The sequence below is a fragment of the Aspergillus luchuensis genome, chromosome 3 (genome assembly GCF_016861625.1).
Source record: "Aspergillus luchuensis IFO 4308 DNA, chromosome 3, nearly complete sequence".
Lineage (NCBI taxonomy): Eukaryota > Fungi > Ascomycota > Eurotiomycetes > Eurotiales > Aspergillaceae > Aspergillus > Aspergillus luchuensis.
In genome coordinates this window covers 138,217-165,477 of record NC_054851.1, presented here as the reverse complement: position 1 = coordinate 165,477, position 27,261 = coordinate 138,217, and the positions used below count along the sequence as shown (strand labels likewise).

The 27,261-nt window shown below is 47.8% G+C and overlaps 7 protein-coding genes across 7 annotated transcripts; 5 read left to right on the top strand and 2 right to left on the bottom strand.

Moving 5' to 3' along the window:
• Nucleotides 1–1,505: 1,505 nt before the first annotated feature.
• On the top strand, nucleotides 1,506–1,861 carry AKAW2_30044A (uncharacterized protein; the record flags this gene model as incomplete). The annotated part of the gene is made up of 2 exons (XM_041686514.1): nucleotides 1,506–1,724; nucleotides 1,781–1,861. The coding sequence occupies 2 exons, from the start codon at nucleotides 1,506–1,508 to the stop codon at nucleotides 1,859–1,861; spliced, it is 300 nt and encodes a 99-aa protein (XP_041540491.1).
• A 2,538-nt stretch (nucleotides 1,862–4,399) lies between these two features.
• On the top strand, nucleotides 4,400–6,629 carry AKAW2_30043A (uncharacterized protein; the record flags this gene model as incomplete). The annotated part of the gene is made up of 3 exons (XM_041686513.1): nucleotides 4,400–5,782; nucleotides 5,831–6,358; nucleotides 6,408–6,629. 3 exons carry the CDS (start codon nucleotides 4,400–4,402, stop codon nucleotides 6,627–6,629), a joined length of 2,133 nt encoding a protein of 710 aa, XP_041540490.1.
• A 4,797-nt stretch (nucleotides 6,630–11,426) lies between these two features.
• On the top strand, nucleotides 11,427–12,292 carry AKAW2_30042A (uncharacterized protein; the record flags this gene model as incomplete). The annotated part of the gene is made up of 3 exons (XM_041686511.1): nucleotides 11,427–11,445; nucleotides 11,517–11,686; nucleotides 11,753–12,292. 3 exons carry the CDS (start codon nucleotides 11,427–11,429, stop codon nucleotides 12,290–12,292), a joined length of 729 nt encoding a protein of 242 aa, XP_041540489.1.
• A 5,721-nt stretch (nucleotides 12,293–18,013) lies between these two features.
• On the top strand, nucleotides 18,014–18,922 carry AKAW2_30041A (BTB/POZ domain-containing protein; the record flags this gene model as incomplete). The annotated part of the gene is made up of 1 exon (XM_041686510.1): nucleotides 18,014–18,922. One exon carries the CDS (start codon nucleotides 18,014–18,016, stop codon nucleotides 18,920–18,922), a length of 909 nt encoding a protein of 302 aa, XP_041540488.1.
• Nucleotides 18,923–19,785: 863 nt separating this feature from the next.
• Nucleotides 19,786–21,966, bottom strand: AKAW2_30040S (uncharacterized protein; the record flags this gene model as incomplete). Its single annotated transcript, XM_041686509.1, has 1 exon — nucleotides 19,786–21,966. The coding sequence occupies one exon, from the start codon at nucleotides 21,964–21,966 to the stop codon at nucleotides 19,786–19,788; it is 2,181 nt and encodes a 726-aa protein (XP_041540487.1).
• A 1,153-nt stretch (nucleotides 21,967–23,119) lies between these two features.
• AKAW2_30039S (uncharacterized protein) lies at nucleotides 23,120–23,722 on the bottom strand (the record flags this gene model as incomplete). The annotated part of the gene is made up of 1 exon (XM_041686508.1): nucleotides 23,120–23,722. One exon carries the CDS (start codon nucleotides 23,720–23,722, stop codon nucleotides 23,120–23,122), a length of 603 nt encoding a protein of 200 aa, XP_041540486.1.
• A 2,689-nt stretch (nucleotides 23,723–26,411) lies between these two features.
• Nucleotides 26,412–26,970, top strand: AKAW2_30038A (uncharacterized protein; the record flags this gene model as incomplete). The annotated part of the gene is made up of 2 exons (XM_041686507.1): nucleotides 26,412–26,486; nucleotides 26,536–26,970. The coding sequence occupies 2 exons, from the start codon at nucleotides 26,412–26,414 to the stop codon at nucleotides 26,968–26,970; spliced, it is 510 nt and encodes a 169-aa protein (XP_041540485.1).
• Nucleotides 26,971–27,261: the final 291 nt, after the last annotated feature.

Sequence of the window (27,261 nt, the reverse complement as noted above, 5' to 3'; positions counted from 1 at the left end):
GCTGTTCAGGTAGCATAAGCTATATTTGTATATCGGTTATTGTTGAGTACTGAACAGCAGCCTACTCCAGTATTACTTGGGCTTTCAGATAGCTTATATTATAATATAGCCTGAGCTTATAGCTAGCCTATACTAACTATTAGCCTCTGTTAAAGAATACTGATTGTTAATAAGGCCCTTCATTAGCCTAGGCCCTTCATTAGCCTAGGCTGGATAGGAGCCTAGGCTACAGGATACTCCAGTATTACTTAGGCTTTCAGATAGCTTATTCTATTCAATAGCCTAGGCTTATGGCCAGCTTATACTACTCAATAGCCTATGCTAGAAAGCATTAATGGATAATATAGGCCTTCCATTAGCCCAGGCTGGATAGCAGCCTAGGCTACAGGATACTCCAGTAATACTTAGGCTTTCACATAGCTTATTCTATTTAATAGCCTAGGCTTATGGCCAGCTTATACTACTCAATAGCCTATGCTAGAAAGCATTAATGGATAATATAGGCCTTCCATTAGCCCAGGCTGGATAGCAGCCTAGGCTACAGGATACTCCAGTAATACGTAGGCTTTCAGATGGCTTAGATTACTTGTTAGCCTGAGCTTGTAGCGAAAAAGCGCTAGTCAATATCCTGTGCTAACATGTACTGATAGATAGCTTATATCTCATACTAGCCTGCACTTGTCAACAGCCTATGCTAGCCGGTATTGATAGATAGCGAAAGCTATGCACTGATCCAGGCCAGCTGGCAGTATAGGCTATCGAGTGCTTACGCACAAATCTACGCTTGAAGATAGCTTAAACTACTTACTAGCCCAAGCTTGTAGCTAGCCTGCACTAATTGATAGCTTACGGTATCAGCGATGTCACGAAATGATAACTAATGTCACGTGCTAGCTATCCACGTGATTCAAGCAAAAGATGTATGCAAGATACTTTTCCCTTGCACCCAGCCATGTTCTGTTGCCAGATCCGTTGATCAACTCCCAGATAGCCTACATAATACTATGTGTTACTCAATATCCGATCGAGATTTCGCTACGGACTTTTACCCTCAGGCCAGCGTAGGCTGGTAGGCAGCACAAGCTTATGTTCATGCGTAGGTTATCTTCGATTATCTAAGCCACTAGCTGCCATTAACCTCTTCACACCTGAGGCGGCCTTTGCCGGATGATTTGCTAGGTATTGCATCCAAATGAGCGATATCAAAATGGAGTCGATCTCGAGTTTCAGAGTTCATGTATCTAGGCCCTTAGATCAGTACTTTTATGCACACTTTTACGTCGAAAATTCTGGTGCGTAGCGCTCAAAATCGTGGCCCTCATCGCTCGTCAAAAAGCGAATTTCCCACTTTGCCCATCTTCGCTTTCGCGCATGTCTTCTTTCTATAAAAGGTCCAATGTCTGATAAGTTTCTTGTATGTATTCGAATAAATAATCCTCAGATCCACAAGCCCTTGGCCCGGCTCTAATAGACCTTGAGGAAATTTCAAAAGCCTGATCAACATAATGGCAGCGAAGAAGAGAAGCATCCGACGGCGGAGATCCAGTAGCAAACGATCCACATATCAACAACGTACTCGACGAAAGAACAGTCTTTTCTTAAAAGCTTTTGAGTATTGCAACTTGTGTGAAGCAGACATTGCACTGGTTATCCGCCTGAAGCACAATGGCCAGGTCTTCAAATTCAACTCTAGCAGTCAGTGGCATCCGTCGCGCGAAGAGTTGGTAGGCAACCTTTACGACTGTTACTGTAATATTAGTGATATTAACGAGCTCTTAAGGACACGTCGTACCCAAAACCAAGAGAAATAACTTGGGGCGAGCTAGCTGCTCAATATGAGATGGGGGAGGCCAAGATGTAAGATATTGGGGCGGTGGTAGCGGGCACTTTGAACCTCAGATATGTTACAGTACAAGAATGTTTGACATTGAAATCTCTGTATAATCCGGGAAAAAGTATCTTTGTAGTGTACTAAAAGAAATAGATATGTATGTTTAGATGGTTAAGGTTACTCCACACCAGAGGCGGCAGTTACCCACACCCGACGAGAAAGCTTCGTAAGATGCATCCTCACACGATTTCTTTGCGCCTTTTGGCCGTTCGAGCCAGTAGTCATTAGGGTCCTTTCTCTTATGGATGTTTGCCCCTAGGGCTTTCTTTCCCTCACGGGGTTTTTTTTACCTCAGGGATGTTTCCCCCAAGGCCTCCTTTTCCTCAGGTGATTTTCACCTCAGGGATGTTTCCCCCAGGGCCTTCTTTTTCTCAGGGGCTTTGCACCCCAGGAATGTTTCCCCCTAGGGCCTTCTTTTTCTTAGGCGCTTTGCACCCCGGGAATGGCTTTCCCCTGGGGCTCTTCCTCCCGGCTTGTTTGAGGCTTAGTCATCGACACAACGTAGTTAGGAAGATATCGGCAGGCCATGTGACTGTCGGTATATCTTATCACCTACTTAACGATTGATGTATTGAATTGCAATTCTTCTCTTCGCAGACTCCGTTATGTAGCTAAAGCTTCGCGCCCCACAGACAGCTAAAATCCTGGCGGCATGTACTGTAATCCTGCATCGTAGTTGTGATTACAGGTCGAGTCGGCAAATGGCGCGTAGCCGTAGCGCGCAATTCAACTATCTAGATTCGTCGTGGATATCTTCTCCTAGCGTACTCCATATCACGGTCTGTGCTTAGTAAGCCTCGTTTATCGTGGCCGCTACCGGTCGCCCGCGGAAATTACAGCTGCTGTGTGGATGGAAGCAGCTTCTGGTAAAAGCCTGACAAGCTCGACCAAAGGGTGGTCGCTCTCCGGAACTTACGGAGTACAATCCACATAATGGAAGTCTTCCTTGCTCCCGTGGCCCTGCCATTGCCGTCGGTGGAGTTCGGGCAAGGGAGGAATTCTTCGTCCTGCTAATGTCTGACCCACTCAAACTAAACATCGCAATTTCGCGCCGTTTGCAACCGCCCCGAGACTTCATGCTCCATGAAGCCTCTTGCCCCCGCCCTACGTCCTAAGACTGCCGACAGCCCACTGGGCCATTCAATGCCAATGTCTCTGCACCCCCTATATTCCCCATACAAAAGGCCTCAACCGCCTGCCGCGAGTGCAAGCGCAAGAGATGCAAGGTAGTATCCCTTCGTCTCCCTACCCATGCCCAGGCTGCCTCAACATGATACCCTGTTGGACTGGCTGGCTCAGTATACCGCGTACAGTATTGAAAATTACGGCTACAAGGCTCTTTCCATGATTTTTTAAAAGATTTCCCAGCTTTGAGCTCTCATATGATGATTTCACTGAGTCCAGCACAATCTCCGCCATGGCGGACTATACAGCAGAAATACCAGTTTACGCAATACTCCGCTAGATGGACGGGTGATGATTACGATCTTTGAGAATCTTAGTAAGCCAAGGCAGCCAATGGAATGTCGCGGTCTTGTCAGACTGCTAACTATACGCCACTTAGCTAAGCCTACTGTGTTTGTGCTCTGCTCCTTGGTATGTTTTATCTGGCGTTGCTCCAGTAACAGCTTGCTTTTTCGTGCTCGAATTTTCATGTCAATACTCAATATGGTATGCTTGCTCTCCAATGCGGCTTCGAGCTTAAATGTTTGTCTGCCTGTCTGTAACGAATGAAGTAAAAGTGACAGAAATCTACGAATCTAAGTCCGCAAAAATGCATCGAGAACTCCTTGCCGGCATTTGTGCAAATCCGGAGCTATGTATGACGCTACTCCTCTGAGACAGTGAGTTCTGCGTTCATTAATCGCTCTGGGGGAGTGTATGTAACTTCCTTTTGTTTGCGTTCAGCGAAAAATAGACGAACGCAACGTGGCCTTTTTACGCCGTGTAAGAAGCAGGCCAAAAAGCATTATGAGCAGAGGCTCCTACATTTCAAGGGTCATGCACATAATAGCAATAATCAGCCAGATTGCTGCAAGCAACCAAAAAAGAGCTTTCTCCGTACCACTCATTGGTATGTGAATCCCTTGCAGTCGATTCCTTTGCCCCTCCAAAGCCGCGAGCCGCAACCGCTTCGCGAATGGAATGTGCAGCATACCTTGTGAAACTTTAGGCCTTCGGACCTATAAAAGGCTTGGAGCAAGGCTTGGTTACACTACAATTGCCCGCTTGCGATCTCGCGGCCGCGACCGGACGATAAAGCTGTGATATCGTGATAAGGTCTCCGTCTCCGTTGGAGTTACGATCGATTTGGTTGAGTCTTTTGGGTGCCCTGGATGTCTAGATATCAGCTCGTTCCGAGCAAGATTCCAGGTGAAGGCTATAAAGAGGCCGGGTCATCCTTTTTATCTCGAGCGCTAGTCTTTTCTTCCATTGACCTATCGATACAAGCAGGCAAACTTTCCCCTCTACTTACGGCTGAGAAGAGGTCCGATCTTTGAACGCATCATGAATACACCGCCTGACAAGGACTGGATCGCGCTTGATCTGGATCGAGTTGGAGACGGGCTTGGCCTCCAGACATCCAGAACATCCGACAGACTCAACCAAATCGACCGTATTCGCGCCAATGGAGTTGGTGACCATATCTCGCTACCGCAGCTAGCCGTCTGCGGTGACCAGTCCGCTGGAAAGAGCTCAGTTCTAGAGGGCGTCACCGGGATTCCGTTTCCCCGCCAGGATGGCCTCTGCACACGGTTTGCGACTGAGATTAGCCTTCGACACGAATCCGGACAGCAGCGTGCTACTGCTATGATTATACCTCATGTCACTCGTACAGAAGAGGAAAAGGCACGTCTCAATGCGTTCCGGCACGAGATACATGATTTCACCGAGCTTCCTGGTATCATTGAAGAGCCCTCAGCGTTGATGGGAATCCGTGGATTTTCCACAGACCCGAACGCGCCAGCCTTTTCAGCTGATATTCTCCGCTTGGAGTTGGTTGGAAACACGGGTGTACATCTGACAATCGTGGATCTACCTGGGCTTATCTCTGTCTCGGAGAACGAAGAGGACGTCAAACTCGTTCGCGATCTCGTGGATTCATACCTCGAAAATTCGCGGACTATTATTCTTGCTGTTGTTCCTGCTAGCAGTGACATTGATACCCAAGGAATCATCCAACGCGCTCGTCATTTCGACAAAGCCGGCTGTCGAACAGTCGGTATCATCACGAAGCCTGACTTGATAAACGTCGGTACAGAGGCTCGTGTCGCTCGCGTGGCAAAGAACTTAGATGGTACCAAGTTGAATCTGGGGTTTTTCCTCTTGAAGAATCCAACTCCAGCGCAGTTAGATCAAGGCATGACATTAGCAGAACGTCGAAAAGCGGAGTTGGAGTTCTTCTCTACCGGCCCATGGAAAAGTCAAGGTATCGACCCTACCCGCATCGGGATTGATAATTTGCGCATCTTCCTCCAAGAGCTTCTTGACCGCCATATTGAGCGAGAACTACCGAAAGTTCGACAGGACGTGCGCAGATTGCTACATGAGATAAACGGAGAACTTGATGAACTCGGTCAAGAGAGATATTCCCCAGGCCAGATTCGTGTCTTTCTTACGAAAATCAGTAGTGATTTTCATAATCTAGTCAAAGCTGCTGTGGAAGGAGTCTATAGTGGCCGCGACGCTGCCTTCTTCGTTGTTGATGGAAATGATATGTTTGTTCGTCTTCGTGCTGCCATTCATTGTGAAAATGAGACCTTTGCCAGTTACATGCGGGATCACAGTGAAAAGCGAAAAGTTGTTGCCGATCCACACGCTGACGAGATTGAGGCGGAGGAGGAACAAATTCTCCTCACAGATAAACAAATGATGTCATGGGTCGAACAGGTCAGTTCAGGAAGAGAATGCTCAATTGCAAGTTCTGACACAAAATAGAAATACCATGAGACTCGTGGAAGAGAGCTGCCTGGCAATCACAACTACGCACTGTTGGCCGAATTATACCATGCTCAATCGGACCGCTGGGGAAACATTGCCCGTCGGCATTTAGACAAAACTGTTTCCATAGTTTCGCAATTTATCCAATGCGCCTTGAAGCATGTTATCAAAGACATGAAAGTTCGGGAAAGCGTCTCCAAAGTGATCGATGCCGCGCTGGAGATGGATATTCGACATGCGCACGAGGAGCTGGAAACTCTATTGGAGGACGAGAAGCGTCAGCCAATTACATACAACCACTACTACACGGACAATATCCAGAAATCGAGACAACGACATTCAAGAAAGCAGCTACAAGAGTCAATCGACTCGGCGATTGAAGGAGACTGGAATGGCAGGTTTCATTTCCAGAATTCTTCTGACGAAGTTCGCAGGCTGGTAACAGCTTTGCAAGATCGGGTCGTTGTGAATATGACCGAACAGGCTTGCATTGAGGCTCGAAACGACCTGGCAGCCTACTACAAGGTTTGCTTACATGTGCCATACGAGATCTCCAATCATTAACTTGTTTCAGGTGGCAATGAAACTTTTCGTCGATAATGTTTGCCGTCAGGTGATTGAAAGGCACATTCTAGCTAGGCTGCCTGGTATCTTTGACCCAGTCAGTGTTAGTGCTTACGATGACGAGGCACTTCTCGACTTGGCTTTGGAATCTGCTAATACTCGCCACCGTAGGGCGGAGGCGCTTCAACTTCAGGAAGCTTTGGAAAAAAGCCTTCGAGATCTTGGAAACTGATAGTGTGCCCTGGCTCTGTTTGTGGTTTTTTGCCCCTTGGGTTTTTCCCACAAATATTTGCGAATGCGGAGCCAGCCCCATTAATCGTGTCAAAATTTGGTTGTGTTTTTCAGCGTGATATTACATTATCTAGCTCTTGAATAAAGCTGTCTGAAATTGCTTGAGTAGGCCGGGAATTTTTGACATATATCTCCCTGACACGTTATACACGAAGAGATTGCGAACTACTATTATTTTTGCCACAAGTTCCAGAATGGTCCGTAAATAGTTCTCTTGAAATTATTATTCAGATGCTGATCTCAAATCAAAAGAGCCTTATTATTTTCAGTTTTGAAGAAATAGATTGGCCATTTAGCAGATTCGAAAATGCCTTGGCGGTGCACAACGTTGATTTAATGAGATAATCCATTTTTTAAGCAATTCTACCTCTATAGAGGTCAATCTGTGAGAGTTGACTCGAGCATTCTTGCGAAAATTAAGCCCTTAGAGGCGATCTTGAAGTGTTGATCGAGGAAATTGCAAAACACGTGCAGCTTCGTGAATAGACTTAACTTGACCATTATGAACAGCCTCAGCTGCTAAAAAGAGCCTGCCCTCCTGTTCCACCAAGACTTTTGATGATTTGGCATTTTTGGTGGTGTAATGGCTGGTCGAATAGGCTCATTTCAGGAGGCGTGTACGATATTCAGTGGGTGGCCGACTCGCTTACCGGTTTACGTTATAGCAAAGCATTGCACTAGAACTCCTCCAAACCTAAGGTAGTACTTTGACAAACCAGACAAACCATGGAACGGCTGTGCCTGATTCCTGGCAGATCTGCCATGTAGCATCAACCGCTTTCTTCCCCGCATCACGGCATGGCCTCTGGCCGATCAACAGCAAATATGAGGTCAATCTAGCCTCACGCCTGATTCGCTCCCTTTCATTTTGAACATTACAGATGATCCGAGAAGCACTAGTTTGAGTAGGCTTCTGGTGTTTGCGGGCGCACAGCAGCTAGCCATTGTTGAGCTGGTGTAGGTCACCAACGAGGCTTCCAGCGAACCCACCATAATGAATCTTGATTTATTGATTATGAATGATGTTAGGAGTGTCTACACGAACACGGCAGTTGGAATAACTCTTTATAATATGCACCAACCCCGGAAACGTCGGTTATAACGCTAGCTCTCCATTATATCTTAGTACTATGAGCGACAACCCCTTGCCAATCGACAATATATTCTCGCAATCTATTATCGTGCAATCTTAGAAACTTCCAATACTACAACTTGGTGATTAGGAGGAGGACGGGGTATGATGATGAAGATCTACCGTCGTGTATTCATTACTCGGTAGAGTGGAAAGTAATGTTTAATAATAGGACAGTGGCAAAGGACTTCTGCTAGATGTTCACAAAGAGCTTCGAGCACAAGGATAAGGCTGCGTGGGCGACCTACACCATTGCGCGGTGCTCGGACGCGCGAAGACGCCACTGGCTGTTGGAGTTGAAGTTAAAGACCTGGCCATTGTACTCCAGGCGGATAACCATCCAACCCCGGTGGAGGCACCACAACCACCAGCTTTTGTTGAGATTTCCTTCTGGAGTTATAAACGAGAGGAGTGGAAGCGGTCCGACAGTCTCCGAGTGGATCCTTCCGATCCATCGCCGGTGGAACGAATTGCGAGGAAGTATTCATGGAAGAACTATTCGCTGTATGATCGGGATCTACAAAGCCTCAGCCCCGCGCAATGTTATCGCGCAGCCACTGTCGACGATACCATAATAATGCCATATTCCTGATCTTTGAGCATGAGGAGCAAAGGCTCGCAGCTGAGGGCCGACTCAACAAGGACAGGCACCTTCTATTCTTGGTCTCCCGGGTCCTAGATCGAGCGGAAACCGAGCCGAAATCACCCAATAAATGTCACTGTTCTATGTCGCTCGGGGGAATGTGAGAGCATTCTCAGGACATGTTTAGACATAGGTGGCTCTATCTAAGACCTTTGTATACATATGAGCTGGATTGGTTCGAGAATGACGTCTCCGAGCGGCTAGCAGTAAGAGAAATGCCTTTTCTGTTGCCCCACGACATATATGGATTATTTTATATAGCGATACTCAAGCAAAAGCTTCTAGAAATAAGTTGTTATGTGAAAGATCATAAGTTGATTTGGGACATGGAAGTATCAGACCAGAAGGAGTTTTTCAGAATGGAATGGCTCTCATGAAAATCCTCTTGTGAGGAAAATAGCCACGTGAGAACTGTTCTGAAATCTAAATACATGTAAGAACCATACAGTCTTGGGAAACACCTCTTCGAAGCGCAGGCCTTCTAGAAGGCTGGATCTATAGCCAATGCGATCATAGAACATTGGGTATAGGAGCCTACAGCATGGGAGGTGGCTGCTGTATGAGTCATTGAGACTACTCCGTAGACAAAGAACGTAAAATAATAATGACTCATATCTCATTTATCACAGCGGTGCTGACACGTTAGTACGGGTAGTGAAAAGTGGGTCTCCTGCTTGCGGGCCTAGTGATGCGGATGTCCAATGGTTACGAAGCGACTTCCAGCTGAACCGCAGTCGTTCCTGCCAAGTATCAGAAGTAAATGTTGATTGGCCTCCCGGCCTAATAATGTGCGTCAATACTGCGTACTTCCCGCAGCAGCCCTCTTAAAGTGTTCCTCGATTTGTACCGCTGCGGGTCCGGCGAACTTTAGTACAGATAGCCGTCTTTCTTATAATTAAGCGGTCGGCGCAAAAGTCGCACAGGGAGGGTGATGAAGGGTGACAGCGTTCCAATAAGTATGCGAAAGGAGAAACGGGGTGGCAGATAGGCAACCTAAATAGACATCATGGCCCATCTCTTACACTTATGGGATATAAGGGTGCTCTCAGCTTCGGCCAACACGGCACAAATGAGTGGAGATCAGTGATGAAGTACCTTACTAATGTCGATCCCAAACGCCACCGCACGGTGTACCAAGGGTGAGTAGCCTTGGCTGGAAGGGAGGCAACTACCAGCAAGGGAACCAGAACAGCTGGCATTCGTGGGTTGTAAACGCTGATCACCTGTGGTGACTCGTACTCTGTTCACAAGCAATAGCTGCTACATTGCTTATAAAAATCAAAGATAGGCGTGGATTCGATTACCCAAGAAGACTACTTATCTTCAACCAAAGGCGAAACGGCAGAACGGGCAACCGAGGCTCCTGGGGTCAAGCAGTAAGGTGTAGGGCTCGGGCGACATCGCCTGGTCATTCTAGTCTTCGGCAATGGCCGTGGGCCCTTCTTGGATGTAGGCGCGTGGACCTAGATCCGGAGAACGTTCGGAGCCATATGGCCGAACCTCCGAAATGCCTAAGCATTGCGCTGCGCACCGGCACGTCAGCCCAGCGCGTCGAGCTTAAGGGGAGCCAAGGCCAGTTGAACATAATCCTCCGGAAGTCAACTGCCCAACTCTTCACTTCATAGTATGACAGTATAGTAATCCTTTCTCTTGGTTCAACACCTGTGGCACAGCAACAACTGTCTAATTGCTGCCATAGTTGAACATGTTGAACCACTCACAAATTGAATGTCTAGGGATAGACAGGGGGTTTGGGAGGATTAAGTACGCGGAGACAAGCCCAGGCCTATAGTGAGCTTCTTCTGTCGCTCACTATGTGAGTTATGGGGTGTTCTGCTTAGCAATATACCAGGCAGTGCTTTTCTCAATCCTTGACTGGAGTCCCTGTTGTACCGTAAGGTCCTTCACCAAACCAGTAGTCAGAGAAGGCTTTCTACGCGTTGGGCAAATATATACGTGCGGGCTGGCGCCGAGCGCATGCTTGGGCATTTTAGGGGCTCGGGTGCTTGGCCCTGGACGTCTTGTGGATCTAGGTCCACGCACCTAGATCTAAGAGCTGTCTAGAGTCACTGCCTTAGGCCACAATTACTGAGCCACGCTGCTCAGGCATTACAGCTTGACCCACAGACCTAGGTCTACAGGATATCTAGAGCCAAGTAGCTGAGTCCGTATGGGATCTGGTAGACTCTGACAATAGGACCCACGCGCTTAATCCCAGGGAATTTTCTCCCCAAATCTCCCCCAGGCCCAGGGACTTCCCCCAGGGACTTTCATCCCCCAATGACTTTTCCGATTGATTGATTGATTTATTCATACTGTCCCAGCCGCCCAATTATTGGCAGGTATGCAGCGTGTAACTTTCGCTCACTTTCAGCCTTGTTATGCGCGTTCAAGTCACGAAGACGAGGCTGAGCAGGCGAGCCTAGCCACCAATGATAATTTTAGCGCCTACCGCGCCAGGAAGGCTGACGAAATTTTCTTTGATTTACCAAGTGTTGCCACGACTGACAACGTAAACCCATGCAGTACGGAGGTGTGTTTCAATAGTCACGCTAGTGATTTTGCGGAAATACGTAATACCCTATGCATCACATGACCATGCCCAAATACTTTATACATTGACACCTGATGTACAATACCTGTATAAAGTAGCACGTGACTGAGTTTGGATACCACGTGAGTAGCTGTGAATGGATGGATTACTATGTATTACTGCCAAGACACTGTAATGTGACAGGTCATTTCAATGACTTTTGAAGCACACCTCCGTACACCAGCAGGAAATATTCGCATGCTAATTTTATAAATTGAGAGGCTATGGAATTTTTCTTAAGATTGCAAATAAGGCTTAGCTTATAAATTATAAGAAGGCTATAAGAGCCCTTCACGCCCGGGCGTTTCTATGGGGCAATGCTTCCGGGAGATATGTCCCACCGTTTATTCTATCCTTAGTAGTCGCTAAAATGTCCTGGAGCACCTTTGGTAAGTAGACAATAGCTCCAACCTCACTTAACTCCATCCAAATAATGCTGATTAGTGTTGTTTTGCGCTAGCACCCTGGCAAACGCAGGACCAGAATGAGGACGAAAAGCCAACGCCCAGTCAATCTTCAGACGTCAATGAATCCGACATAGTCTCCCCGCTCATTTCCTCCTGTGGCCAGCTACTCTACAAAACTGCATCTGCAGTACTGCCATCTTTCAACTTTTTTGGAAGTAAACCGGTGAGATAGGCAATAATTACTATATTTTATCTTAGCATCAGAACTGAAATACTGAGATCTTACTAGGAGCAGCAGCGGGACGAGCCATGGCAGCTACACCATCATGAAAATATAGTGGAGCAGTGTGGTGCCGATGAAAATGACCACGCACCAGTTCATAACGATGACCTCTTACTAACAGAGTCGCTGGACTCTGCTTTATCACAAGAACCGCAGCTACCAGAGCTGCATCATTGCGACTTTGCCTATGATGTCATGGCCGGTGCGCCTGGAAAGGAGCAGCTCCGTCGACGCATGTTGCTTAGCTTCCACGCAGATACCAACGTTATGTCGAAAGACGCACACCAGAGACTTGGAACGAACATCATGCCTTATCGCGGGGCTCCTGTCCCAGTTTTGGGACTTCAAGATAGCATACCAGTTGGAATTGCAGAAGTTCAGTGGTCTTTCTGTGGGCGCAGCAAGCCTTACCGGACAGCGTTCTACGTTGTAGAAGATGTTGAATATGATCTTCTCATCGGAAGACCTTCGATGCGGCAGCAGGAGCTGTACCGAGTGGATCCCGCCATTGCGAAGAGGCTTCGTGAATCGTATCAATGTCAGTAGGCTCAACTAGTGGAGGAAGGGCGGACGGACTTGGGAGCATGTTTCTACTCTTTTTGTTGCACACATCAATCCAGCATGTCCCTCTATACGCTGGAATGGACCCCCACAAACTTCCTAATGGTAGCTTAGGTGTAATTATGCCTTACAGGTAGCTGTACTCTGGATATCGGACATGTTCAACATCCAGGAATCTTGTCGGCTGGATATTTGCGTAAAGATACTCTCCCTATATTGGTTGAATCGGAAAATAGGGAATTCCCACTGTACGCCACAGTACTCATAATATAAGTTGGAAACACTGTACAATCCCTCACGTGACTGAGGTTTGCATCACGTGAGGGATTGTACAGGGTACTGGTTACTATACATTACTGCCCAGACACTGCAATGTGACAGGTCATGTTAATGACTTTCTGGAACAACACCTCCGTATACTGCTTACGTATTCAGCACAACAAGCGGGTACCCCACCGCCTAACTCACCCTGGTGGTCATTACGAGCAGACACCCATAATACACCTGCGATATGAAGCCATGGCTGCGACACTGTTAATTGGACCAATGAAGTCCTTATGCTTATCTAAGTTGGTTTATCTGACATGCGACCTCGAAAGTATGTGTCACGTGACCAAACCCGGAAACGTACCAGTACTAGCTTTTGCTTGGCCAACTTCCCATACTGTCGGAATTGCCCCTGGCGAATGCGGCCCCAAACAGGTTGGAACTGGCCAGTAATTTCTGTGATTTGCCTTCATGGGAGTCTCGTCTGGCATCTTATTTCACAGTAGCAGAGTATTTCTTTTGTGCATCACCTCGCAACTTAGGTGTCCAACGCTACTGAACATGAGACAAGTTGAGCACCATCCTTCGAACCCCCTTCAATTAGGAACCCCATCCATTTTTAAAACCAATCGTATGTACATCCATCCATTTTCGAACACTTATCAGTTTTGCTTAGCCATCTTTTTTATTCAGTCTATCGATCCGATTGTGAGATCCTTTTCTGGCCCTTGAGCTATTAGAAATTGCATCCTGACAGGGACTTTCGCCCCGCCTTAAAGCAAAAAAAAAAAAAAAAAAAAAAAAAAAAAAAAAAAATCAATCATTTTATCCTTTCTGACCAGCCGAAAATGATCGCCCCCCAGAGTAAAGGGCCCCCGCAGGGACCGCCTTCCTCCTTATAAATGATAATCCTGCTCCCTTCCCTTCTCTCTATTTATGTTCCTCAACCATCTTATCTTCCCATAATATCTGCCTGCCATTATTGCCAGTCACCCCACGATCCCACCATCTCCGTTGTCTCTCTTTTCAGTAAACGCGGTCACTTGACTCCCTCTCTTAAGCCATAGCTCGCCGCCCACCACATCACAACATTAGCCGTAGCAGCGACAACAACGAATCGCTAGTAGTGTGTCTTTCTGCGTAGACTCAGACAACGCCGCCGATCTGGATTTCCCGATGGACCTCACTGATGTCATAACTTTGACTTACCTCCACCCACTGGCCGTGGAGGTAAGGATCAAACTTGTTGGAACCGCTCTAGACAGCGGTCTTCAGGGAGAAAGTCTTACGAGAGTGAGAAAGAACCTCCTTCTCCAAGCCGCATGAATACGGACTTAGACTGCGGCTCTGAAGGCGGTGGTGTGAATGTTGACACCAGCCATGCTCGACGTCCTGATACCAGCATCTACAGTGCTCCGTCCAAGGAGACACCCAAATCCTCCTTGAGATCAAGTATGAGTAAACCAGGGGATATAAGGGCATAGCGCAAGTGTATGTAATTCCCTGCTGTCTTTCAGAAGCCCTCTCAGAGTACATTGTCACGACAACTCGTGACGTTTAGCGAGATTGCCGGCTTTATGAAGTCATTATTCATACATCAACGTCAGTATGGCGGCAGCACCATCCTCTATAAGAATGGTAAGTCCTGGCGCATGCCCGTGGCTCCCTAGGCTCCCTTGATCTAACACTAATGCGGAGCAACTAGGTATATTACAGCTTATCAGCGATACATAGAAGAACTTAATCATGAAGCATGCGGACATCCAAGTCTTTTTGGACCATTATCTTTCTCGATGAATAGACACCGATGTGCAGGCAATGAAAGGAGGCCTTGAGCTGGATTTTGCAATATCGCGAGCCCTATACGGATAGGATGATGGATTAGCCGACGCCGATCCCGAGAACTTACTGGTACGTGGAGAGCTACAGTCGATCAGGATCCAGAGATTCAGAAAGCTATTCAGAAGTGGGATGTATTCAGCCGGAAACTTCATCGTCGTCGGTAAAGACTGATTGAAGGATTGGTCAACACACCGATTTGAAGAGACAAGTCACAAACACACGATATAGACTGCTGTATGCCGTCCGCCAGCGTGTGCGGGAGTGGGTGAGGGATAAATTCACGCCACAGAGCGCCTTCTTCCACAGCGAACATACCCCAGGCAAACTGTTGAAGTGGCCCATTTCGTAGAAGCCGAGTGGCGGCGACGGAATGAGACCACTTGAGGCTGTACCGTTGTACTGTGATGTCCTGGAAGGTGGCCCGCGAGACGATGACCAAAGCGAACAATTTCCGTGGACAGCCGAATTGAAGACTCCCAGGGAGGGGGCGGTGGTGCAGGTGCCTCCCCTTTCTACGTCGGCCTCAACGTACGAAGCCACTTTGCGGGCAGCTGCAGATTAGCCTCGCACATGTTTCCACTGTTCAAGCAATACTCCCACCACAGAGGTTTGACATAACACTTTCGATACTCCCCTGTGGTGGGCTGTGTTGAACAAACCCGAGTGTATTCATAGAAAATGCACCTTGGGCAAGCCTTTAGAGTATCTTGCCACGTCCGGTACCAATATTTGTGCTCTCGGAACAATATTGATTATCATCATAAACTCAATAAGCGGAACATGGTCAACGCGCACTATGTATCATCAGAGTGGTCTCAGAGCGCATGTTCTCCAGGCTGATTAAGTCGCACGAATTTGGATGGACGACCGACCAGGTCTTTGGCCCGGAATGGACGCCAGTTGGTGGTCGTACGCCTGTGCCGGTCGTGCGACCAGCGTCCTGAGACTATATGGGTCGGGCGCACAAGGTCTGGCGTACCTGGTGCTAAGTCACAGGACCTACGCCTCGCACCGAACGACCCAGTTCGTCAGCACCCAGGTCCACAACTCCAGCCCTCTGTTCCGATGCACCCGACCTGTATGATGTTGAGACGCTGGTCGTACGACCAGCACAGGCGTATGACCACCAACTGGCGTCCATGCCAGGCCGAAGACCTGGTCGGTTGTCCATCTTTATTATCGCGACCTAATATTTAGCTGGCTTTATAAGCCATATTGATATGGCCCTGTCGGCAAGCCAGACCGCCGGCCTTACGACTCTCCCCTCGAAATTAAGTCTCTGCTTGCCGTTGGCGTTCTTCTGCTTGTTTCCTAAGCTCAGTTTCCCGCCGGCGTTCCTCCTCCACCCTTAAGAAGAGCGCTTTGTAATTTGGTGGGCTGCTTTTAGCCATTTGCTTGATGTCGGTTTGTGAAACAGAGCCAATTCCGACCGGCGCTCGTCAAGGCGGCAGGCCTCAGTCAACTGACCAAGGAGTCGGTGAAAGTGAATTTACGGGTACTAACCGGGCGGCCAAATAAGTGAGGACTGGGGGAACCCCTGGAGAGCGGGCTTGGGCGGGGCTAGGTCCTCAAGTCAATCGTATATTGAAAGGCAGAAATAACTAGATTGCTGCGGTCCATGTCAGGAGTTACGCGGCACGGCCGCGTCCAAGAGGTGGGGAATTTTCCGCACAAAGATGAATATCATTGGCAGGAACGGAAGTTGATTGATCCGAATCACACGATGCCATCCGGCTATGTACCGGGCCTTCTCTCGCGGGAAAAGGGCTTCATCCGGAAGACAATTCTCGACGAGTGGAAGGATGAGTGGGTCAAGTCTCCAAGGGGAGGGCACCTTCGCCAGATCGACAAAACTCTACCGGCAATCCGTACCCGAAGGCTGTACGGATCGCTCCCACAGAACCGAGCATATCTACTCAGACAACTTCGGACGGGTCACTCTTGGCTGGCAACGTACCAGAAACAACATGGGTTCCAGGACGATGACAGATGTGTCTGTGGAGCTCGTGAGACGGTAGTCCACGTACTGGTGGACTGCCCGAAACTCAGATACCTGCGACAACAACTGCGGAGGAAGATTGGAGCTGCGTTTAGCAGCATTTCAAACATGCTAGGAGGGCAACAAGGTAAGGAAGGTAAGGCACAAGACGCTGAACAAGACCACGGCACCCTCGGGGCTGTACTGGACTTTGCAGAAGCGTCCCAGAGGTTTCGAAGCCGCGCGCCACGGGGGCCGCAGAACAGAACACTAGGCGACTAGGCCAACATAGGCCTCGACGAGGCTCCAAATTCGTCAGGGAAGTAGTGGTTCAATGTATATAAGGAATTTATAGAGATAGGTAGATAGGGAGATCTTGCATATCGCTTTAAATTGCGAGGGGTCAGAGTATGAATACACACACACACACACACACACACACACACACACACACACACACACACACGTCTGTACCGGGCCACGTAGAGCATTTGCTTGATGAACATTTCCTACTGCAGGACAGTTGACAGTCGTCGCATGATGCACGATGGCTCCAAGCCTGAAACTCGCAAACCTAGAACCAATTCACCACCTGATTCAGAGCGGCTCCCTGACAACTTCCAAGATAGCTTACGTTGCTGGCTGCAGCAAACAGTCAATCGTGCATATTCGCTCCAACCTGCAAACATTCGGCAACGATGAGTTGGTAGGCAATTATTTTGCACCGTAGATAGTAGTGATATTAAGAAGCCATAAAGAACACGTGCTACACTATGTCCGGATATAGGTGTCACCATTTTCACTCTTTCTTTGTTTCAGCAACCCCAGCATGAAACCACACTAAGCCACTCTTGGTGGTCATGCAGAAACATTTCTACTCCGCGTATGTATGGTAAATTACTACAGTGTATGATAACAGCGCATGACAATGCTCACGTGATTCAGTTCCTGTTCTAACAGGTCTGAACAAATTTTCTTCCACCTTGGCTCTTAATCACTGCTTGCTGTGTAATCAATGAGATAGATGGCTCCCGGTCTAGCCTAGTCAACGCTTTGTCTTCCTTATTTCAACATGAGTCTTCCCTATGCGCTTAGTAGTATCTGACCCGCAGCGTCAAAAAGGACTTACGTATGACGTGACTTATGCTGTTGTACTACGGCATATTTTGAAGAGGCTATACCTCCACCCCCTATTGCCCTTGCAAGCCCCCAGCGTCGTCGAAGAGATTCAAAGGAGGTCAGATGAATACCAGCTTGTAAGTGAATCATGGAGGTTGTGGCATCCTCATGTTACGCATGTATGTATTAGCAGTCACATTAAGCACGGTTCAACATTCCTTTATCCAGCGTAACTGCTATGAGCACTGGTAACAGCACACATTATCAAGCCAATTAGTGCCAATGGTTGGGCATGAATGCATCAGTGACCATGTTGTATCTGCGAGGCTGTCATCACCAATACCAATCATAGGCTGCCACATCTATCTCACTTGTAAAAACACATGATAATCAGCACGACTATCTTTAGATTTATCTTCCTTCACCCCCCACTTCAATGCTTCTACTACGTACCAAACAAGAGAGTTTCCAGTGTTGAGATCCCGCAACGAACAACCGTCATGGACCGAGTGACTCACGTTATCGACCCAGACGGCGAAGTTATAATAGTTCTACAAAATCCAAATGCCCCTTTTGCAGAACTAAGTGAAGCTCTGACCAGCGACAATCTTGCATATATCCTTCCCGGACCAAGCGATGAAATCCAGAACTCGGCGGAAGGGATAAAAGCTTTGAGAAATGAGCCGATTAAAACGCTCAAAAAGGGGAAGAAGAAAAAGAAGAAAGTGTCTAGTTCTGGGCGGCGTGCTGTTCATCATCAAGAGTCTGCTCCTGTAGCACCCGCTGCCGAAGCACCCGCTGAAGCACCCGCTGAAGAACCCGTTGACGAACCCGCTGAAGCACCCGCTGAAGAACCCATTGACGAACCCGTTCACGAACCCGCCGAAGGACCTGCCGGAATTGGGGTCACTAAACAGTTGGAGGAAAACTGCTTCCGCATCCAAGTATCGGCGAAACATTTGATCCTCTCCTCCTCAGTTTTCAAGAAAATACTCACTGGTGGGTGGAAAGAAAGTATTACATATCTACGAAAAGGCTCGGTTGAAATCACTGCGGATAGCTGGGATGTCGACGCGCTCTTAATTATGCTTCGCATTATACATTGTCAGTCCCATCAAATACCGCGTAAACTGACGCTTGAGATGCTCGCGAAAGTTGCTGTTTTGGCGGACTACTACGACTGCAGGGAGGCTGTAGTCTTTTTCGCAGATACATGGATTAACGCTCTGGACGATATTACTCCCGCAACATATTCTAGGGACTTGATACTTTGGTTATGGGTTGCCTGGTATTTCCACCTCCCCGCTAACTTCAAAGAAGCCACCTCAAGTGCCATGTCTTTAAGTAACGGCTGGATTGATAATCTCGGGCTCCCAATCCCCGAGGAAATCATTAGTATGGGCGCTTGAATCCTCAGATACGCCTGACTGCTAATTGAAAGCAGGATCGATGAATGATAAAAGACAGGGAGCGATCGCTGGCCTAATTTCTCAACTTGAAGAAACGCGCGATGAACTCCAAAACGGCAGTAAAGGGTGTAGCTTCGAATGCAGCTCAATCATGTACGGGGCACTGACAAAAGAAATGCATTTGAATGCCCTACTCTTGCTGAGGCCTGTGGCTCCTTTCCCGGATTTGAGCTACAGATCCCTCGTGCAAAAAGTGTTATCGTTCAGATCGCCGGTATGGTACGGTCCATTTTCGTATTATCACAGTTACCAACACAACTGTGATTATTCTACATTCAAACTGCTTTTTGGCGTGTTGGAAGATACTATTGAAGGCCATGATCTTAATGATTCCACCAATGTGTAGTTAAGGAACTGCTCAACTTTATTTTGTCATTGATAGTTTGTCGTCTACCGAAACAAGGGTCTTCCTGTCCAGCCAGTCGCTGGTTGATGTAGCAGAAATATTTGCAAATGCAATGATGGAGACGAAAGCGACATGTACTATTACCACTTGGTATTCTTACGGAGCCCTTGTCTTTGGTCTTCACGCTAGATAATGAAGGTTAGTTTCCTTCAGATGACAAGAGCCAGAGCTGGACAAACCAAAAAATTCCCCAAACTCAGCAACATACGTACTCCAATTTCACTCAACCGCTGTTCATCTGGCCCTGCAGTCGTAAAGGTCATCGCGACACCGGAATCGACCCATGTAGCTACCGTGTAAACAACAATCCTGCGTTTACTTGAGAATTTATCAATTAAGCATTATATTACTGCCAGTCCAATTCTGCACACGCGTGCAATTCCTTCTACCTTCATTATTAGACGATACAAAGTCGTTTTCGCCTGTGCAAATGCTTCCCACATGACTTCACCCGCCTTTTCATCGGACGGTGATTTAGTTCCGCGTAGTGAAAGTCAATGATTAAGGCCCGTCCCAGCTCAGCGTTCCACAGAATATTGGCCAGCCGGAGGTCCCCGTGCAAGACTCCCAGGGAACGGATCTTCTTCTCAGACCTCGCAATCTCACGTGTCCTCTTATCACGCTCAATCTCAGGTATAGGTTCACCCCCCCAGGCCATGATGAGCATGTGGCGAATCTCGCCAGCTCCATGAACGTAGTAGGATTTGGCCAAATCAATTGCCCCCAGAAAAACAGGAACAGCAGAAGCCTGTGCTTGGTCGAGTATCCGGTATACAACTTCCTCACGTTTGACCTCCTCCCACCGTTGGGGAGTTGTTCCTTTACCGACCATAGTATATCCATATGCCGTACAAGTGACTTTAAACGGGACTCCCGATGCGCCACAACCCCCCAGAGGTGTGCAGTCTCGGTCGATATTTTTGTCTAGTTGCTGCTTGAGTTGCCTGATCAGCGTTTTGGCATTGATGGGGTGTTGGCTGCTGTTCCCTCCCTGTCGGTGGAGCATGACGTTTGGGCAATTGTCATCCAGCTGACCACCACGTTGCAGGCTACGTAGACATTTCTGGGTGCAAAACTGTGCGGTGTGCTGCTGACCTTGTCCACTGCTTTGGATATATCGAGATCCCGCCAGACGTGTTGATCGTTGAGCAGATGGAGACGAAGGAGATGATAGAATCTGGCTGTAACCACGTTTCCTTCCTCCTGGAGCTTGATCTGCGTCAGAATCAGCATCATCTCGTGGTGTCAAGTTCGGCGACGCGCAGCTAGCTCGAGACCGGGTGGGTATTCGGCGGGCGTCGGCAGGGGGTGGAGCAGGAGACGAAGACGGTATATATTCTGATGTAGTAGGTTCGGAGCTCGTATACTCCGATGCTGTGTATTCCGAATCGGGCGGGTTTTGTTGCAATTCCAATTCCGGGATCTGGGAACGTGTATGATCGAAACTTGTCTTCCATTCTGGCAGCTTCTTTGTGGCATTCCGCCACTCCTGGTCACGATATTGTGAGCGGAAACTCATGAGACATAAGCACAATACCCGAGCAACAGCTGTTAGCGGCTGTTGTAGAGAACTCGGTTCATTATCCGGATTAACTTCCATGTTGGGTTCACAGAGATGGTAGTATAAGGTGCCTGGATTGTCATAGGGAACCCACAGCAAAACTAATGCAATCCCGTTAGTTAGATATGAATACTCCAGTCCTTCCTGGAGCATGACATGATACTCCTGGACCACAGCTGAGCCGGTTAGCCATGCCGCATTGTATCTCAGTTTCTCAGGGCCCTTCATGGGAACAGAGTCCGGTCTGACCACCTCATTCCAGAACCGCATTGGTCGCAAACCCGCTCGAAGATTTTCTACAGATAGCTTATGGGGCGGCTTGTACTCAACAGTCATAATAGTTGTACTTTTATCACCTTCGACACGGTGGATGCAATATTGGTCCGGTCGGGAATTCGCCAAGTTATCTGTTTTAGACTGGTCTGTTTCGATCGCATCAAGGGCATTTGCGTGATTATCGAACTGAATTCCATCGCCTAACTGAAATTCCTCTCGAGCAGCACGTATCTTGCAGAGTTCCGTGATTATATCACGAACATGGTTCTCCACCCCGAATCTCTCATAGCTTTGCAGATCCTGCTCACTGCTTATAGCTCTCTTCTTGAACTCTTCCCCAAACCCCTTCAGGACAGCACGTGACGGGAATATTTGTGCAGCAGGCTGTCCATGCGGTGCTAAATATGTGCAGACGGAGTGATAGATCTCTTGCTGTATGGATGTGCACTCAGTCCAAGGCAGAAGCTGCAGCGGACAGCGCTTCCCCTTAGGCGCCGGAACCTTTCCTGTCGTAGAGCGAGACGGACTTTCGACTCTCAGGCATAGAGAAGTATAGTTGTGGCAGTATCGAATTAGCTCTGCAAAGGTGGTTCGTCGTGTTTGCTCTCTTTCCTGGTCCCTTTCCTGCTCTGCTTGCCGTTGGCGTTCCTCTGCTTGCTGTTGGCGCTCCTCCGCCTGTCTCTTTTCCTCCTCTGCCCTCAAAAAGAGCGCCTTGTAATCTGGCGGGCTGCTGTTAGCCATCTGCTTGATGTCGGTTCCTGGAGGGGAGGTAGTTCTGGTCGACCATTATCTCGCGAGCATGCGGAGACGGTCGCAGTAATATGTCAGCTGATCATGGAAGTCGGTTAAAAGATAGTCCGCATCAAATGGCGGCCAATTAGCTTGCTGGGTTCAGCGCTCTCGATGACACCTGGATCCCTAACCTGAAAATGGACGACCTAAACATTTCTTCGCGGAGCAGCTTACTCTGTAATTAGCTGGGATGTTTCCAACCCCGCTAGCCACTGCTTCCGTGCTATCCGCCCTGTAATGAAGCTTCTTAGTTTGCTGAATAGATTTGTTCACGGTTGACCATTGTCTAAGCGCGCATGCTCAAAGGGTCGGCGAAAGTAATTTTCCGGGCATGAAAGGGCGGCCAATGAAAACTCTCAACACGCCTAAGCTTATAACCCGAGCAGCCAAATTTATGATACCGAGTTAGTTCCGTGGCCAAGTCAGAGCTATTGAACGGGGAAAACGGGTCAGGTGGAGCACTAAGGTCACTGGGCATACAGAGGTCAAGTGAGGATTTGAGGAACACTGCGGAGACAGGCTTGAGCGGAGTCAAGTCCTCAGGGCAATGCTATATTGAAGACAGGAAGACGTTCCTGAGCGTAGCTAACTGTGAAGCTGCTAACAGGCAAAAGATGCAGTTCCCGCCTAGCCACGGTCTTCTAGAGTGGCTGGGACGGAGTTTGAATAGATCCAAAATCCGAACGCGGGCAGCTAATGAAACGAAAAATGTATCTCAACTCAAATTCTTTGAAACCAGCATACCGGAAAAAATCGAAAGACCAACGAACTCCGTGGAAGGCTTCAATTGACTGTTCGCTGCCGAAGGCGGAAATTTTTCGCACACGCAAATGGATATATATGGGAACCGAAAGCCATTGAGATGTCCATTACTTGATGAAACTATAATATATTTGCTTGCAATTTGCCACTTAGCCCCTCCTTTTAGACTCCTGTATCAGCTAACTGAACGTACGAGCACACACCAGAATGATGACTTGGTACTTCCCCATGTTCAGTCCATGCGATGTGGTAAGCTTTCCTCGCCACGACGGCTAACAGAAACACAGGTGCTCCAACTGCGCTAAAGAGGACCCAGATACATAACATAATCACGGCGCTCTTATAGTCCCACAGCACTTTCGTCGGCGATAAGGCGATCCTGATACTTGGTGGCGATACTTTGGGGCATGCCCATGAGGTACATGGCCAGTTGTACGTCCGGGTCGTGAGGCTTCGCCATGTTGCGCGCACGGACAGTACGGTCAATTTCTTTAATAGGGCCCACAGCCAATGGCCCAAGATCATGGCATCCTAGCTCTGGAAATAAGCAGTACAGGTTGAGTCCCACAGCAAAAAATTGTGCTAGAACCGCTAGACCGAGGTTGTCGTCAACGCCATCTCGCAGCATGACTGGAGGAAGCCAAAAGAGCCACTGTCGCAGAATGTGCATGCGCTGGAAAGCCTGATCTGGCGAAAGAGAACCAATATCACCAAGGAATTTATCCAGAAAATCCACCAGTTTGTTCACCTGATTGTAGTGCTTTTTAGTATGCACAAGTTGTCTCTGGATATGCCGCAGGACTGTAATTGTATCGGCAAGACCAGATAGATTCTTATTATTGAACTGGCAGCTCACGATAGAAGACGAGTCCAAGGTTTGAAGGTATTGTTCAGTCTCGAGGAACTTTGCCAGCTCGGACTCGTACCTCCAATCCCGCGGCATGGAATAAAAGACAGATTTCAGACCAGTCCACAACGCTATCCAGCTTGACCTAAACTTATCAGCACCCGTAGTATTGGCAAGAAGAGATTCTCTACCGTTCACTGTCTGCCCATAATAGTAACATGGTAGCCGCAAGGACTTTATCATAATTCTCCCTGCAAAGCTTGCTAGAAGCTATTCGTAGTTGCTCGACTGCAGTCTGACGAAAGTAGAAATATGTCTGTTTTATTCCCACCTTCGGCTCGATTGTAGCTAACAAGGATGCGGATAGGGTGAGGAGCGAGCTCATTACTAAGTTATCGGAGCCTGCCATAGAATAGAATCTGTATATGATATCAGCTCTGGCTTCGATATGGGTTAGAATTACTTACAGAGGCAGCTTCTGAGCCCAGATTGTGTAGTCTCTCATGCCGCGCTGTTCCAGACTTTCGTAGAGCTTGGTAATAAGATCAATGAGTTTGTTTAGCGGCAAGTAGTTCAGTTTCGGTCTGATAGGCCGCCAATACTTAGGCCCTTCCTCGATTTCTGCTGTGATTGTGTATTTGCAGGAGACGCTGCGATTGCTGCAACTTCGACTGCACTGGTCAACTGACTCGGCACCATACACTGGGCTCCGTGGGAAGGCATACCATTGCGGCAAGGATTTATCGCATTTTTCATGGCGCCGTTTACATGACTCGCAGTTCATGGGGGATTTTTCCTGGTGACAGCCAGAATTGGGCATCTTGATATGATTTACTCGATCAAACTGGGAATTAGAAGGAAAGGTATCCACTGTTTGGTCTAAGCAAATGCAATGAGACGTTGCCTTTAAACTCCCACCCACAGGTATCTACTAGTGGCTGCGTCCCCTTTTATCACTTTAGTTGCTCTTAGGACAAACTGCTCGATAATCCTTAGGAAGCTTAAGCGAACAAAAATAACACCCGATGGGAAAAATCCTGCTTGATTGGAGATAGGTCGCCTCGCGTGTGTATTGAACGGCATGAGTGTCCTGTTAGAAGATCATACCTAGAAAGGGAATCGTCTACTGAAGTCGAATAAGGCGCTAAAGGCATACCCAATGAACATCGGTGGGCCAATCTAGACTGGTCCGAGAGATTTTCCCGATTGAATACTACATTCAATACAGCTTTTCAAAACACCGTAATATGGTCCGAAGTGGATACGAGTGGGGCAAGGAGAAAGTCCTGGACACTAATGCAGTCCATGGTATGCTGTTCATAATAGTGCTTCCTGACTTATCTGAGATGACCCTGGTGGAAGTATTCGCGGCACAAAACGCGTGTGGTTGAGTTAATCTTTTAGGGGATTTAATTCCTGGGGCTGAGAGCGTTCTCGCTTAATTATTTGTAATATTACAAGATCTCATCCGGTAATAAACCATGTGAAAGCAGTATATAATCTACTACCGGCAGTGTTGCCTACAGTGCCCAGAATACTCACTAGTGTCGTGAAAGCGAAGTATCTATTCTATTCATACCAGTTCTTCTGCTCCGTACTCAGGAGTTTGACCAGTAGTACCAACATATTCTCCCACAATGAATCCTACCCATGCGGTGTCCAGTATCCTGCCACCTGAAGCTATACTAGAGAGACTTCTACCGGGCCACGACTTTCTAGTGCGCCTTCACTTTTCCTATTCTCAGTAAGACGCTTCAATATATCTGCTCAGCGCATTGGCCTGTCTCGTACTCTTCGCATATGCTGGACCGATACTCAGTTTTGAGACGAATAAGCATCCTGCCCCGTCAGCCTCTGCCTATAAGACGCGGCTCGAGTGTATTTAAGGTCGTGCTTCTTCAACGGACCGATGTGTCAGACAGATCAAACCGGAAGCTGCACGGCAATTTCTCTGGATTGTGTTAGTCTATAGAAAATCGCTGAGCAATGGCTAGGATGGTGCTGACCTGCGCATCTGCCATAGTTCATTAAAGATATCAAATAGACGTTTACCGAAAACCCCGCACACTGCGAGTACATAGAATATACAGATCAGGCACAGCACAACAGCTAGTTCGTACATAGTAGACGTGGTCGTAAGGTTATTCAGAGGACGTTATGAGTTCAGTAGATGGCCAAGGAGCAAGGTGTATGGGGATGTTAAACCAGCCTCTGGTTACCCCTGGCATCTTTATAAGAGCGCTCCTAAGTATTAGCAGTATAGCACGTGTCCCTGCTCCAGACATCAGAATGCCCATCTTTGTTGTTTACAGGCAACACTAATTCTAGGACCGGATACTGCAGCAACTCCGTTGGTCAATTGTTATGCACCATGAAATGTAGCCTGCGGTCTAGAAAGACAAAAATTGGAACACATGGGTAGTCGTTGTATGCCAGGCAATTCCGCTCAATTCATTGGCAGCCAGCGGCTCCATACGCTTTTAGACTACCGCACGATAAGTCAGGGGAAAGCACATCCACTGGGCAATCTCCAATCTCCACCGACGATCATTACCAAAAGGGAAATGTTCGCCTTATATTACAATACGTACGGTTTCAATACACCAAGATATGGTGACTACCTCGGGAAAGGCGCTGATATGTCCGACGCAAAGGCCTACCTATCAGGAGTTTGGGAAGAGCAATCAACATTGACGACATGCCCTTTGCATTTACCCGGTAGGAAAAGAAAGATCATTAGATAACCCTTGATTTAAAGTCCAACATTCTGCATTTTCCGGCCATCATGACCTCCCTCCACGACTCCTCGAGACCTTTCGCCCATGTTTCGCCTCTTTTATCGAAATTTGAAACAATCATGGTAAGTGGTTACCCTTATTCACATAACTTCACTAATGCCAATGGATAAGGCTCCCCACACTCTAATTCCGGAAGCGATCCTGGTATTCCCGGCTCAATCAACCGTCAAGGCGGTACATATTTATTTTCTGGGATTGATATACGGCTCGAATTCCGTGAACATATCCCGCTTGGATCAAAATGAAACGGTCTGTCGACATGTGGAAGAGATCTCCAGCGACCTCACTCCAGACGCCTTACTAAAGCTTTCTCTCCTCACGTGGCATTTTGATGCAAGAGGCGATTTCTCCCAAGAGCTCCTTCAATTCATTACCGAACTGGATGAGTTTGAGGAAGTATGCCAGGTTATCTGGGAGCGGTATAGCGATCATTCGGAGCATTATGTGTCATGCAAAGTCTTCACGGTTGAGATGCTAAGACTGATACGTTTTCTTGAAGGGTATGTTGCCAGAAGTTGGACCGAAACATGTGGTAGGAGTGGCTAGCTACACTCATTTTGCGAAAGTGAGTATTGAACTGAGGCTGCATCTGGACAATATCATCCTTTGTAAATATAGAAAGGTATGTAGCAAAGTGGTAACGCTTTTCACGGGCATATCTCCATCCTATGTACGTCCGTGCCAAGACTATCTTGTATGCGACCGTGCATTGGTCTGAAGATAACTGTGCTCAGATTGTCGCTCTGTGATGATTAATCAAAATGAAGCCCCTTCAACCAGGCCAGCCCGCACCCGCAATGACAACAATCCATGTGTATCATCCACATTAAGTACACC